The 16,870-nt window shown below is 38.2% G+C and overlaps 1 protein-coding gene across 1 annotated transcript; it reads left to right on the top strand.

The window, feature by feature from the left end:
• Window positions 1–5,963: 5,963 nt before the first annotated feature.
• On the top strand, window positions 5,964–7,266 carry LOC141720060 (uncharacterized). Its single transcript, XM_074522416.1, has 2 exons — window positions 5,964–6,441; window positions 7,067–7,266. The coding sequence occupies exons 1-2, from the start codon at window positions 5,964–5,966 to the stop codon at window positions 7,264–7,266; spliced, it is 678 nt and encodes a 225-aa protein (XP_074378517.1).
• Window positions 7,267–16,870: the final 9,604 nt, after the last annotated feature.

Here is a 16,870-nt window from a genome sequence, read left to right as displayed (position 1 = left end):
CCTCGAATATACAAATAGGCCTATGACATATGCCTTTTAATCTCCCCCTATTTGTTTGTTAGACAATAACACACAAATACCTAGAGGATAACTCAACTAACAAATAAGAAAAAGATATAAAAATAAATGCAAAGTAAATAGTAGAAAAGTTCTGGATGACATTTAACATTATCCAGATTCCAAATAAATGTTCCTCTAGACTGAACATATCTTCAAGTAATTTCATCTTCTTTTGTACAACCACATTTCCTGTTGAGAACCACATATCTCTCTTGCTTCTCCCCCTATGATAATCAACTTCTTGAAGGAGATCACCTAGTATAGTGTACATGATCTTTACCTTTTCCTTACTCCCTGCTATTTCTCCCCCTTAGTTAAGGAATCCTCCAAACTATTACTTAAGCTTTTATCTCCCCCTTAGTGAAGGAATGTATGCCGTCGTCTGAAGGAGTTCTCATATTACACTTGGCTGGAAAAGAAATAACAAGTAGTTTCTCTTTCTTCCTCACTGTGAGTGTGTGATTCTGTTTTGTGTACCTCACATGTGTTTCACTCTCCTCTCCACTCGTGTTTACACTCAATCTCACAAGTGTATCACTCCTCTCATAGCTCCATAACTTCAGCTGTACCTGCAAGGAAAATCACCTTAGCCATCCTTAAGGAGGTCACAGGTGGTGCAATGGGAGTTCACAAATCCCCATCCTTGTTAAACTCGTCAGATGAATCTGAGTCATAATTTATAAGTTGCTAGTTTCCCTTTTAGGGTTCCAGATTTGAATTCTGGGAAGGTAAACAATGATCCATCGAATTTAGCATAAAGATCAAAGTTCCCTTCAAATGTCGGTGAAGACATTTCCTTGTGACTCATCAGGTAATATCTGAATCATTGTCAATAAGTTGCCGATCTGCGCTTATGTCAGATCCACTATCCGCAGATGCATCCAGGGGATTTAAGCCTGGGGAGGTAGACACTGACCACTGATATATGGCTTTTGGATCAGTATCCTCTCCTAACACCTGTAAAGGCAATTGGTCCAATAACAAACCTTGAAGAATCGAATCTGACCTTAAAATGGTCAAAACTCTTGTTTCCGTCAACTCATCCTTTGTGTGTGTAACCTTTCCTTGTGCATTAAGAATTGTTTATATTTGAGGTGGTGACACTACATCGGATACCCTGGCCGACAGACAAATTTCAATAGATGCACCCTGTTGAGAGAATGAATCTAGTAACTGTTTTTGTGCCTTTTCAACCATTACATCTTTTTGAGAAGATGTATGGGGGTTAGTAGTTGTCTCGGTTTAAATACTACTCATCTTTGTAGGAGACAGAGCTACTGGGTTGACTACAGAACCTTCCTTATGTGGTGCACTAAGGCACTATCTCCCTCACGCTCATTCATACTACATTTAGTGGTAAGAAAGTGTTGGTTGGTTCTGTTTTTGTGTTTGTCTTTACAGTCTGGGATAGATGTTGTGGGTTTTCAACCTCTTGACTGTCAATGAAAGAAAGTCATTGGAGACTGAACCTGTAGCACAGAATTATATGGCACTATAGAGAAAATGATGTACAATAATGATTTCAAAAGATTTTACATGAAACAAGAAATCACTAATGTAGAAAGAAGTTTGATTTGTTTTTCAATATGAATGAGTTTTTGATAAAACATTGATCACTTAGGGTAAAGTCTAAGTAATTCTCATTCATGTCAAAAGCTCACAAATATCTGCAACATAATGTTAACAAAATATCATTGACCGATACTTGTCAGGTACTTTAGATACCAACTGTTATGTTGTATAAGGTTTAAATAAACTAAAATAAAAATAAAAGTAAAATAAAATAAAATAAAATAAAAATAAAATAAAATACAAAAAAATATTTACAAGTTCAATGATAACATTACCAGCTTACAAACAGCCATATCCCTCGGATACACCTTTGCTGTTATCTCCAAAGGTAATCAGGGGGCCAGCTTTCTCAATCCACATTTGATAGCAGGGCTCTATCTCCAGTTGTATGTCTTGATGATCCACTGTCAAGAATCCACATTCCCGGTTTTATCTGTTTAATGCCCTGCACTACAAATGGATTAACCCTTCTTCGAAACCCAAGCTTGATTGGGCCCGGCATACTTGTAGAACTGTCCTTTGTCAGGCAAAACAACATTTTTAATTTTAATGGTCTCAACTTTCTCAATGACTGGACATTTGACCTTGTAAACAGCTTTAACAAATTTTTGTTTAGGCTTAGGCTCAAATGTCTCCTTTCTAGCCTTAGAAGGACTAGCAGTCTTAGACCTATCATGCTTCTTGTTATTCACATGCTGACGAGGAGTAGTCTTATCACTAGAAACATGCTTACCATTAAAATAAGCATACATCAACTTAAAAGCACAAGACATACAATTAACAATACCATATGCTTTATGAGAGTGATTAATAGCAGGCAATTTATGCATGGTAGACATGGCATTATTGTTATCCAACTCATGTGTGTCTGAGTTAGTCTTAGTTGCTTTCACAACTTTGACTGGTACTTTTGACTCACTTGACTTGGAAACAATCTTCTCATTAGCATGATCCTCAGCACGTATTTGTTCTTGAATAACAGAAGAGGTCGCATCAAATGGTTCAGCAATTGATGGTTTATAGAGGGGTTCATCAACACCCTTAAGCACATGTGGTACTTCCCTCCCTTTAGCACAGACATGAGGAGGGGAGTTTATGCCTAATTCTCCAATAGCAATACTGTAATCATAACCTATTCCAGATGTTTTATTAACAGCTTGCTTACTGTAGAACTCTTTAGCCTTCGAACAAGAATTGAAGTAGGCTCTAACTTTAGTCTCAAGACCGGTGATCTTGTCTTTGAGAATAGTTTCGAGTTGTATATAACAATTAACTCTATTCTCTAGAAAAGATACTTGTTCTTTTAATTTGTCTTGATTAATATGCACAAGTCTTAATTCATTGACCTCTTTCTCAAGGTCTTTGATCTGTGAACTTAACAGTTCATTATCACGACGTGCATTATCTAAGTTACCTCCTAGATGATAAACCATTTCAGCATCAGTAAGTTTTACCTCTTTTCTTGACGATGAAGCTTTTCCCTCAATAGCCATAAGAGCAAGATTTTCTTCTTCTTCTTCATCTTCACTGTCAGTATCATCCCAGCTTCTTCCCTTTGCCAGATTAGCCCTCTCAGAGTTCTTCTTTATTTGCTTTGGCTTCCTACATTCTGTGGCAAAGTGTCCCAACTCATTGCAGTTATAACATCTAATGGTGCCTCGATCAACCATCCATGTTTTGTATCCACCACTGCTGGTGTTAGAGGATGAAGATCCACCTTTCTGGAATTTGTTGTAGTTGGACTTGTACTTAAGCTTGGGATTTCTCCTGAATCTGATGTTGGAGAATCTCTTGACAATTTGGGCCATTGATTCATCTTCCAATTGCTCCAGCTCTTCCAAGGAATAAAAATCATCACTTGATTGATTTGTAGTAGGATGATCATATTCTGCTACTAACTCATTTTCCTCACCCTTGGAAAACTGTACCATTCTCTCTACCTGTTGAGATTGTTGTTGTTGTTGACCTTCAGCTACAAGTGCAGTAGATGTGCTGACCATTCTATCCTTCCCGTAGACTTCCTTCTGTTGTTCTGCTCCAACTCATAGGTTTTTAACACTCCATAGAGCCTGTCCAAAGAAATCTCACTCAGATCTCTAGCTTCTCTAATGGCAGTGATTCTATGTTCAAGATGAGTTGGTAGTGTTAAAAGAAACTTTTTGTTGACCTCCCTGACTGAATAATACTTTCCATTGATGTTCAGGTTGTTGATCAACGCATTGTACCTCTCAAACACTTCAGTAATTCCTTCTCCTGGATTTGATTTAAAGTGTTCATATTCAGAGGTTAGGATTTCCAACTTGTTCTACCTAACTTCCTCTGCGCCTTCATTAATTACCTCAATAGTTTCCCACATGTGTTTAGCATTTTTACAGTTCATCACATGTCTGTTCATCAAGGGATCAAGGGAATCAATCAATATTAATTGAAGGCTGGCATCCAAGGAGGCTTCTTCCTTCTCAGCAGGAGTGAAATCTTCAGGATCTTTTGGATAGGTTCTGGCTTTGGTGATCACTACATCATCTACTATTACCTCCGGTTCAATAACCATCAGAGTTTTTATCCCCTTCTTTAACAAGTTTGAATATTTGGGATTTGCCGCTTGTAAAAATAAGAGCATCTTCTTCTTCCACATAATATAATTCTCTTTATCAAATTGTGGAATTTTAACGGTTCCAACTTTTTGTGAAGTCATTATGAATTTTTGAATGAATAAAAATTCAAGGAGTTGAAAAATCATAAAAGTCTAGGATCTTGATTTGTTCGTTAATCAGAAGGCTCTGATACCAATTGTTAGGTCCCAATATGTTTGTAGAAGGGGGGTTGAATACAAACAGTCCGAATAATCGATAAAATGCGGGATAAAAAATATAAAACAAAATTAAAGTTAAATAAGAATATTATTAAACTTGAAAGGTATTACAACAACTGTATCGATTACAAGGAATTAATCTCAAATTAATTATCACAAATTTAGAATAAATTCGACATGAACTTTTTCTATTTTTGTAATAATTAGAATCAAATGCTAAACGCGATTTGAGATTAAGTTCTAGGGATTTTGATCCGCTAGATTGTTATACAAGAACAAAATAAAGATTTCTAGTGGATTAGATTTAACATTACAATCTAGAAATTATGATCTTGAATAAAGCAGATGAAGGATGTTATATTTTAAGGCGGCTGCTCTGTTCTTGGTTTTCTTCTTTTGTATTGGATTTTTTTTCTTTCTACTGCTGCTTTTTCTTTATAAACCATTCAACAGAGTTGAATTAAACTGGAATGACAATCCTGAGCTCAGCAAGACTTTCGGTATGACAATCAAATGAACTAGCAAGACTATTAGAATGAACTAGCAAGACAATCCTCTTAGCTGCTAGGACATTCGGTGAGACTATTGAAATAGCCTAGCATGACAATCGGTATGACAATCCTGATTGTCATGCTAGTTCATTTTCAATTGTCTTGCTGATTTAATGTTGATTTTAATCCAAATAAACTTCTGAAAATTCCTAAAATTAATTCAGAATTAATTAATCAATTAATTTAATTAATAAATAAATTATTCTTCACAAATATAATTTATTTTCTTAATTAAATTAGATGACTTAATTAATTAATAGAGAATTAATTCTACTCTTGAGCAGCAACCATTCTTCTGCAAATCTTCTGAAAATCACTGAAAATTATGAATCAATTCCACCACTTCAACGTTGACACTCGATGTACTGTCTGGTTCATGAGTGACTAACTTCCGTGACATTTCTTCATGCCTTGACTTTGATACTCTGATTTTCTTCAGATTAAATCCTTGTAATTTAATGATACTCTGACGAGATCTCTGTCACTTGATTAAATCCACAATCTTGATTTATATCACTGAGGCTTGATCAATTCCTTGAGCTTCTTCCAGTGAAGTACTTCGTCAAGTCTGTAGATGAACCTTGTTTCTGAATCCTCTGACAGATGTTACGTTGTGAGATCTCTCTGACAGTCGATCCACTATTTACTTATTACATTCTTATTTGAGTTGAGTTAAATCCTCGAATATACAAATAGGCCTATGATATATGCCTTTCATGGTAGCTATGTTAAATTATTTTAAAAGAAAAAACAATATCTTTTATTATATCTCTACCAAAGAAATGCATATAGATATAAAAGATACTACAGGTTTAGTTTATCTACCTTTAATCACTAAGGAATAGATAACCAAAAATTTGTTGAAAATAGACTCTAAGATAAGATCTACTATCAGCGTAGTTCACTTAGGTGCTATAAAAATTTTGCTTAAAGCAGAATTTCAGGAAGGAATATATTCTCCTATTAAAATGGCTTTAATAGATAATAGAATCAATGACCGAAGAGATTGTATTTTAGGTGCTGCTAGAGGTAATTTAGCATACCAAAAATTCATGTTTACTGTCTATCCTAAATTTGGTTTTAGTTTAGAAACTAAAAATCTTGATCAGATATTATCTTTCGTGCATGACTTTGAAAGACATAATCTGATGAATGCAGGTGATAAAGTATTTAGCTTAACTTATGTTGTTGCTTATGCTTTAACTAATAGTCATCATAGTATCGACTATAAGAAAAACGAATATATCGAATTGGACGATGTATTCTCGGAAATAGGATCTGTAGAAGAAAAGCAATTTTCAGATATCAGTCCTTTAGATAATTCTTGGGCAATTGATATTGCAAAGAATAAACCAATTCTAGGACAAAAACCTAGAATGAGTTTTAGAGGAAGAACCTTAGAGGTCGGTGAATCTTCTAATACCTCTAATAAAGAATTACTTCATAGTATGTCCAGAAGAGTTGATGATTTATGTCAGAAACTGGATCATTTGTAGTCGTTCTAAATACTAATATGCACCCGCATATTTATAAAAAAGGAAAAATTCTAGAGTTTAAGAAATTAAATGAAGGAATAGACCTTGAACCAAGGAAGTACGTCTTCAGTGGTGTTGTAGGAAGTAATAGCCTTAACACTATTGTTTCTTCAACGAATAATCTTAACCAGATTACAGGAAGATGTTTACTAGGAATCTACAACTTACTGTCCTACTTCGGACTAAGTAAAGATCGCAGTGAAAAATTTTCAAAATCACCTAGTATCTTCAACAGATATTCTACTTCTTTGAGAGGGGGGAGTAATGTGGAAATAGAAATTCTGAGAGACATAAAAAATCTCTTAGTAAAACAGAACGCTAATATTGAAAAATTAGAAGTTCAGTTGTCACAGCTTAGAAACACTAAGTGTGATAATGAAGTTATTGACTGCAAGTTCAATGAAATCATAGAATACCTTAAGAAAATCTTAGGCTGAGCATTAAGGAATTACTAAAAGATTTCGATAAAAATATTAAGCCACAAATAGGAGAAATCCTTAGGTTGCTTAAAAATCAGCATGCTAACCATGTTACAGATAACGTTGAGGCAGCAGCAGCAAATATCATTACTGAATTAAAAGCAACAATTCAAGAATGTCCTTGCAATCATGAAATCCTTAAAGCTCTCAAAGAAAGGCAAGGACAGGCGACAGAGTCAGGAAAGGACAGGCGGAAGGGGCGTGGCTTTAGAAAATGGAAATGTGTCTGTCTTTCGGCTTGGTCTATCAAAGAGTAAGCTTTCCTCCCTATCTCCTAGTATCTTTCAGACGGTCCAGGTCCAGGTGGTACCGGCGAAGGACGCTTTCAGAGGCGAAGGACGCCTCAATTTTGGCTCCATACCTCGTGTACCCCTGCCTACGAGAATTATTTTGAAACCTATTTCATTGGTTTCAGCCCCGATTCACTTTCGGACGACCCCGAATAAATGCGAATGCAATTTCATAAATCCATAGGGACAAATTATGAAAAGATATCCAAAAAATGGGACGCCTCAATTTTGGCTCCATACCTCGTGTACCCCTGCCTACGAGAATTATTTTGAAACCTAATTTCATTGGTTTCAGCCCCGATTCACTTTCGGACGACCCCGAATAAATGCGAATGCAATTTCATAAATCCATAGGGACAAATTATGAAAAGATATCTAAAAAATGGGACGCCTCAATTTTGGCTCCATACCTCGTGTACCCCTGCCTACCAGAATTATTTTGAAACCTAGTTTCATTGGTTTCAGCCCCGATTAACTTTCGGACGACCCCAAATAAATGCGAATGCAATTTCATAAATCCATAGGGACAAATTATGAAAAGATATCCAAAAATTGGGATGCCTCAATTTTGGCTCCATACCTCGTGTACCCCCTGCCTACGAGAATTATTTTGAAACCTAGTTTCATTGGTTTCAACCCCGATTCACTTTCGGACGACCCCAAATAAATGCGAATGCAATTTCATAAATCCATAGGGACAAATTATGAAAAGATATCCAAAAAATGGGACACCTCAATTTTGGCTCCATACCTCGTGTACCCCTGCCTACGAGAATTATTTTGAAACCTAGTTTCATTGGTTTCAGCCCCGATTCACTTGCGGACGACCCCGAATAAATGCGAATGCAATTTCATAAATCCGTAGGCACAAATTATGAAAAGATATCCAAAAAATGGGACGCCTCAATTTTGGCTCCATACCTCGTGTACCCCTGCCTACGAGAATTATTTTGAAACCTAGTTTCATTGGTTTCAGCCCCGATTCACTTTCGGACGACCCCAAATAAATGCGAATGCAATTTCATAAATCCATAGGGACAAATTATGAAAAGATATCCAAAAAATGGGACGCCTCAATTTTGGCTCCATACCTCGTGTACCCCTGCCTACGAGAATTATTTTGAAACCTAGTTTCATTGGTTTCAGCCCCGATTCACTTTCGGACGACCCCAAATAAATGCGAATGCAATTTCATAAATCCATAGGGACAAATTATGAAAAGATATCCAAAAAATGGGACGCCTCAATTTTGGCTCCATACCTCGTGTACCCCTACCTACGAGAATTATTTTGAAACCTAGTTTCATTGGTTTCAGCCCTGATTCACTTTCGGACGACCCCAAATAAATGCGAATGCAATTTCATAAATCCATAGGGACAAATTATGAAAAGATATCCAAAAAATGGGATGCCTCAATTTTGGCTCCATACCTCGTATACCCCTGCCTACGAGAATTATTTTGAAACCTGTTTCATTGGTTTCAGCCCCGATTCACTTTCGGATGACCCCGAATAAATGCGAATGCAATTTCATAAATCCATAGGGACAAATTATGAAAAGATATCCAAAAAATGGGACGCCTCAATTTTGGCTACATACCTCGTGTACCCCTGCCTACGAGAATTATTTTGAAACCTAGTTTCATTGGTTTCAGCCCCGATTCACTTTCGGACGACCCCGAATAAATGCGAATGCAATTTCATAAATCCGTAGGGACAAATTATGAAAAGATATCCAAAAAATGGGACACCTCAATTTTGGCTCCATACCTCGTGTACCCCTGCCTACGAGAATTATTTTGAAACCTAGTTTCATTGGTTTCAGCCCCGATTCACTTTCGGACGACCCCAAATAAATGCGAATGCAATTTCATAAATCCATAGGGACAAATTATGAAAAGATATCCAAAAAATGGGAAGCCTCAATTTTGGCTCCATACCTCGTGTACCCCTGCCTACGAGAATTATTTTGAAACCTAGTTTCATTGGTTTCAGCCCCGATTCACTTTCGGACGACCCCAAATAAATGCGAATGCAATTTCATAAATCCATAGGGACAAATTATGAAAAGATATCCAAAAAATGGGACGCCTCAATTTTGGCTCCATACCTCGTGTACCCCTGCCTACGAGAATTATTTTGAAACCTATTTCATTGGTTTCAGCCCCGATTCACTTACGGATGACCCCGAATAAATGCGAATGCAATTTCATAAATCCATAGGGACAAATTATGAAAAGATATCCAAAAAATGGGATGCCTCAATTTTGGCTCCATACCTCGTGTACCCCTGCCTACGAGAATTATTTTGAAACCTAGTTTCATTGGTTTCAGCCCCGATTCACTTGCGGACGACCCCGAATAAATGCAAATGCAATTTCATAAATCCGTAGGGACAAATTATGAAAAGATATCCAAAAAATGGGACGCCTCAATTTTGGCTCCATACCTCGTGTACCCCTACCTACGAGAATTATTTTGAAACCTAGTTTCATTGGTTTCAGCCCTGATTCACTTTCGGACGACCCCAAATAAATGCGAATGCAATTTCATAAATCCATAGGGACAAATTATGAAAAGATATCCAAAAAATGGGATGCCTCAATTTTGGCTCCATACCTCGTATACCCCTGCCTACGAGAATTATTTTGAAACCTGTTTCATTGGTTTCAGCCCCGATTCACTTTCGGATGACCCCGAATAAATGCGAATGCAATTTCATAAATCCATAGGGACAAATTATGAAAAGATATCCAAAAAATGGGACGCCTCAATTTTGGCTACATACCTCGTGTACCCCTGCCTACGAGAATTATTTTGAAACCTAGTTTCATTGGTTTCAGCCCCGATTCACTTTCGGACGACCCCGAATAAATGCGAATGCAATTTCATAAATCCGTAGGGACAAATTATGAAAAGATATCCAAAAAATGGGACACCTCAATTTTGGCTCCATACCTCGTGTACCCCTGCCTACGAGAATTATTTTGAAACCTAGTTTCATTGGTTTCAGCCCCGATTCACTTTCGGACGACCCCAAATAAATGCGAATGCAATTTCATAAATCCATAGGGACAAATTATGAAAAGATATCCAAAAAATGGGAAGCCTCAATTTTGGCTCCATACCTCGTGTACCCCTGCCTACGAGAATTATTTTGAAACCTAGTTTCATTGGTTTCAGCCCCGATTCACTTTCGGACGACCCCAAATAAATGCGAATGCAATTTCATAAATCCATAGGGACAAATTATGAAAAGATATCCAAAAAATGGGACGCCTCAATTTTGGCTCCATACCTCGTGTACCCCTGCCTACGAGAATTATTTTGAAACCTATTTCATTGGTTTCAGCCCCGATTCACTTGCGGATGACCCCGAATAAATGCGAATGCAATTTCATAAATCCATAGGGACAAATTATGAAAAGATATCCAAAAAATGGGATGCCTCAATTTTGGCTCCATACCTCGTGTACCCCTGCCTACGAGAATTATTTTGAAACCTAGTTTCATTGGTTTCAGCCCCGATTCACTTGCGGACGACCCCGAATAAATGCAAATGCAATTTCATAAATCCGTAGGGACAAATTATGAAAAGATATCCAAAAAATGGGACACCTCAATTTTGGCTCCATACCACGTGTACCCCTGCCTACGAGAATTATTTTGAAACCTAGTTTCATTGGTTTCAGCCCCGATTCACTTTCGGACGACCCCAAATAAATGCGAATGCAATTTCATAAATCCATAGGGACAAATTATGAAAAGATATCCAAAAAATGGGACGCCTCAATTTTGGCTCCATACCTCGTGTACCCCTGCCTACGAGAATTATTTTGAAACCTAGTTTCATTGGTTTCAGCCCCGATTCACTTTCGGACGACCCCAAATAAATGCGAATGTAATTTCATAAATCCATAGGGACAAATTATGAAAAGATATCCAAAAAATGGGACGCCTCAATTTTGGCTCCATACCTCGTGTACCCCTGCCTACGAGAATTATTTTGAAACCTATTTCATTGGTTTCAGCCCCGATTCACTTGCGGACGACCCCGAATAAATGCGAATGCAATTTCATAAATCCATAGGGACAAATTATTAAAAGATATCCAAAAAATGGGATGCCTCAATTTTGGCTCCATACCTCATGTACCCCTGCCTACGAGAATTATTTGGAAACCTAGTTTCATTGGTTTCAGCCCCGATTCACTTTCGGACGACCCCAAATAAATGCGAATGCAATTTCATAAATCCATAGGGACAAATTATGAAAAGATATCCAAAAAATGGGACGCCTCAATTTTGGCTCCATACCTCGTGTACCCCTGCCTACGAGAATTATTTTGAAACCTATTTCATTGGTTTCAGCCCCGATTCACTTGTAGAAGACCCCGAATAAATGCGAATGCAATTTCATAAATCCATAGGGACAAATTATGAAAAGATATCCAAAAAATGGGACGCCTCAATTTTGGCTACATACCTCGTGTACCCCTGCCTACGAGAATTATTTTGAAACCTAGTTTCATTGGTTTCAGCCCCGATTCACTTTCGGACGACCCCGAATAAATGCGAATGCAATTTCATAAATCCGTAGGGACAAATTATGAAAAGATATCCAAAAAATGGGACACCTCAATTTTGGCTCCATACCTCGTGTACCCCTGCCTACGAGAATTATTTTGAAACCTAGTTTCATTGGTTTCAGCCCCGATTCACTTTCGGACGACCCCAAATAAATGCGAATGCAATTTCATAAATCCATAGGGACAAATTATGAAAAGATATCCAAAAAATGGGAAGCCTCAATTTTGGCTCCATACCTCGTGTACCCCTGCCTACGAGAATTATTTTGAAACCTAGTTTCATTGGTTTCAGCCCCGATTCACTTTCGGACGACCCCCAATAAATGCGAATGCAATTTCATAAATCCATAGGGACAAATTATGAAAAGATATCCAAAAAATGGGACGCCTCAATTTTGGCTCCATACCTCGTGTACCCCTGCCTACGAGAATTATTTTGAAACCTATTTCATTGGTTTCAGCCCCGATTCACTTGCGGACGACCCCGAATAAATGCGAATGCAATTTCATAAATCCGTAGGGACAAATTATGAAAAGATATCCAAAAAATGGGATGCCTCAATTTTGGCTCCATACCTCGTGTACCCCTGCCTACGAGAATTATTTTGAAACCTAGTTTCATTGGTTTCAGCCCCGATTCACTTGCGGACGACCCCGAATAAATGCGAATGCAATTTCATAAATCCGTAGGCACAAATTATGAAAAGATATCCAAAAAATGGGACGCCTCAATTTTGGCTCCATACCTCGTGTACCCCTGCCTACGAGAATTATTTTGAAACCTAGTTTCATTGGTTTCAGCCCCGATTCACTTTCGGACGACCCCAAATAAATGCGAATGCAATTTCATAAATCCATAGGGACAAATTATGAAAAGATATCCAAAAAATGGGACGCCTCAATTTTGGCTCCATACCTCGTGTACCCCTGCCTACGAGAATTATTTTGAAACCTAGTTTCATTGGTTTCAGCCCCGATTCACTTTCGGACGACCCCAAATAAATGCGAATGCAATTTCATAAATCCATAGGGACAAATTATGAAAAGATATCCAAAAAATGGGACGCCTCAATTTTGGCTCCATACCTCGTGTACCCCTCCCTACGAGAATTATTTTGAAACCTAGTTTCATTGGTTTCAGCCCTGATTCACTTTCGGACGACCCCGAATAAATGCGAATGCAATTTCATAAATCCATAGGGACAAATTATGAAAAGATATCCAAAAAATGGGATGCCTCAATTTTGGCTCCATACCTCGTATACCCCTGCCTACGAGAATTATTTTGAAACCTGTTTCATTGGTTTCAGCCCCGATTCACTTTCGGATGACCCCGAATAAATGCGAATGCAATTTCATAAATCCATAGGGACAAATTATGAAAAGATATCCAAAAAATGGGACGCCTCAATTTTGGCTACATACCTCGTGTACCCCTGCCTACGAGAATTATTTTGAAACCTAGTTTCATTGGTTTCAGCCCCGATTCACTTTCGGACGACCCCGAATAAATGCGAATGCAATTTCATAAATCCGTAGGGACAAATTATGAAAAGATATCCAAAAAATGGGACCCCTCAATTTTGGCTCCATACCTCGTGTACCCCTGCCTACGAGAATTATTTTGAAACCTAGTTTCATTGGTTTCAGCCCCGATTCACTTTCGGACGACCCCAAATAAATGCGAATGCAATTTCATAAATCCATAGGGACAAATTATGAAAAGATATCCAAAAAATGGGAAGCCTCAATTTTGGCTCCATACCTCGTGTACCCCTGCCTACGAGAATTATTTTGAAACCTAGTTTCATTGGTTTCAGCCCCGATTCACTTTCGGACGACCCCAAATAAATGCGAATGCAATTTCATAAATCCATAGGGACAAATTATGAAAAGATATCCAAAAAATGGGACGCCTCAATTTTGGCTCCATACCTCGTGTACCCCTGCCTACGAGAATTATTTTGAAACCTATTTCATTGGTTTCAGCCCCGATTCACTTGCGGATGACCCCGAATAAATGCGAATGCAATTTCATAAATCCATAGGGACAAATTATGAAAAGATATCCAAAAAATGGGATGCCTCAATTTTGGCTCCATACCTCGTGTACCCCTGCCTACGAGAATTATTTTGAAACCTAGTTTCATTGGTTTCAGCCCCGATTCACTTGCGGACGACCCCGAATAAATGCAAATGCAATTTCATAAATCCGTAGGGACAAATTATGAAAAGATATCCAAAAAATGGGACACCTCAATTTTGGCTCCATACCACGTGTACCCCTGCCTACGAGAATTATTTTGAAACCTAGTTTCATTGGTTTCAGCCCCGATTCACTTTCGGACGACCCCAAATAAATGCGAATGCAATTTCATAAATCCATAGGGACAAATTATGAAAAGATATCCAAAAAATGGGACGCCTCAATTTTGGCTCCATACCTCGTGTACCCCTGCCTACGAGAATTATTTTGAAACCTAGTTTCATTGGTTTCAGCCCCGATTCACTTTCGGACGACCCCAAATAAATGCGAATGTAATTTCATAAATCCATAGGGACAAATTATGAAAAGATATCCAAAAAAATGGGACGCCTCAATTTTGGCTCCATACCTCGTGTACCCCTGCCTACGAGAATTATTTTGAAACCTATTTCATTGGTTTCAGCCCCGATTCACTTGCGGACGACCCCGAATAAATGCGAATGCAATTTCATAAATCCATAGGGACAAATTATTAAAAGATATCCAAAAAATGGGATGCCTCAATTTTGGCTCCATACCTCATGTACCCCTGCCTACGAGAATTATTTGGAAACCTAGTTTCATTGGTTTCAGCCCCGATTCACTTTCGGACGACCCCAAATAAATGCGAATGCAATTTCATAAATCCATAGGGACAAATTATGAAAAGATATCCAAAAAATGGGACGCCTCAATTTTGGCTCCATACCTCGTGTACCCCTGCCTACGAGAATTATTTTGAAACCTATTTCATTGGTTTCAGCCCCGATTCACTTGTAGAAGACCCCGAATAAATGCGAATGCAATTTCATAAATCCATAGGGACAAATTATGAAAAGATATCCAAAAAATGGGACGCCTCAATTTTGGCTACATACCTCGTGTACCCCTGCCTACGAGAATTATTTTGAAACCTAGTTTCATTGGTTTCAGCCCCGATTCACTTTCGGACGACCCCGAATAAATGCGAATGCAATTTCATAAATCCGTAGGGACAAATTATGAAAAGATATCCAAAAAACGGGACACCTCAATTTTGGCTCCATACCTCGTGTACCCCTGCCTACGAGAATTATTTTGAAACCTAGTTTCATTGGTTTCAGCCCCGATTCACTTTCGGACGACCCCAAATAAATGCGAATGCAATTTCATAAATCCATAGGGACAAATTATGAAAAGATATCCAAAAAATGGGAAGCCTCAATTTTGGCTCCATACCTCGTGTACCCCTGCCTACGAGAATTATTTTGAAACCTAGTTTCATTGGTTTCAGCCCCGATTCACTTTCGGACGACCCCCAATAAATGCGAATGCAATTTCATAAATCCATAGGGACAAATTATGAAAAGATATCCAAAAAATGGGACGCCTCAATTTTGGCTCCATACCTCGTGTACCCCTGCCTACGAGAATTATTTTGAAACCTATTTCATTGGTTTCAGCCCCGATTCACTTCCGGATGACCCCGAATAAATGCGAATGCAATTTCATAAATCCGTAGGGACAAATTATGAAAAGATATCCAAAAAATGGGATGCCTCAATTTTGGCTCCATACCTCGTGTACCCCTGCCTACGAGAATTATTTTGAAACCTAGTTTCATTGGTTTCAGCCCCGATTCACTTGCGGACGACCCCGAATAAATGCCAATGCAATTTCATAAATCCGTAGGGACAAATTATGAAAAGATATCCAAAAAATGGGACACCTCAATTTTGGCTCCATACCACGTGTACCCCTGCCTACGAGAATTATTTTGAAACCTAGTTTCATTGGTTTCAGCCCCGATTCACTTTCGGACGACCCCAAATAAATGCGAATGCAATTTCATAAATCCATAGGGACAAATTATGAAAAGATATCCAAAAAATGGGACGCCTCAATTTTGGCTCCATACCTCGTGTACCCCTGCCTACGAGAATTATTTTGAAACCTAGTTTCATTGGTTTCAGCCCCGATTCACTTTCGGACGACCCCAAATAAATGCGAATGTAATTTCATAAATCCATAGGGACAAATTATGAAAAGATATCCAAAAAATGGGACGCCTCAATTTTGGCTCCATACCTCGTGTACCCCTGCCTACGAGAATTATTTTGAAACCTAGTTTCATTGGTTTCAGCCCCGATTCACTTGCGGACGACCCCGAATAAATGCGAATGCAATTTCATAAATCCATAGGGACAAATTATTAAAAGATATCCAAAAAATGGGATGCCTCAATTTTGGCTCCATACCTCATGTACCCCTGCCTACGAGAATTATTTGGAAACCTAGTTTCATTGGTTTCAGCCCCGATTCACTTTCGGACGACCCCAAATAAATGCGAATGCAATTTCATAAATCCATAGGGACAAATTATGAAAAGATATCCAAAAAATGGGACGCCTCAATTTTGGCTCCATACCTCGTGTACCCCTGCCTACGAGAATTATTTTGAAACCTATTTCATTGGTTTCAGCCCCGATTCACTTGTAGAAGACCCCGAATAAATGCGAATGCAATTTCATAAATCCATAGGGACAAATTATGAAAGATATCCAAAAATGGGACGCCTCAATTTTGGCTCATTCTCGTGTACCCCTGCCTACGAGAATTATTTTGAAACCTAGTTTCATTGTTTCAAGCGCCGATTCACTTTCGGGACGACGCCGAATAAATGCGAATGCAATTTCATAAATCCATAGGGACAAATTATTAAAAGATATCCAAAAAATGGGACGCCTCAATTTTGGCTC

The sequence above is a fragment of the Apium graveolens genome, chromosome 4, assembly GCF_009905375.1.
Source record: "Apium graveolens cultivar Ventura chromosome 4, ASM990537v1, whole genome shotgun sequence".
Taxonomy (NCBI): domain Eukaryota; kingdom Viridiplantae; phylum Streptophyta; class Magnoliopsida; order Apiales; family Apiaceae; genus Apium; species Apium graveolens.
This window is presented reverse-complemented; position numbering and strand designations above follow the sequence as displayed.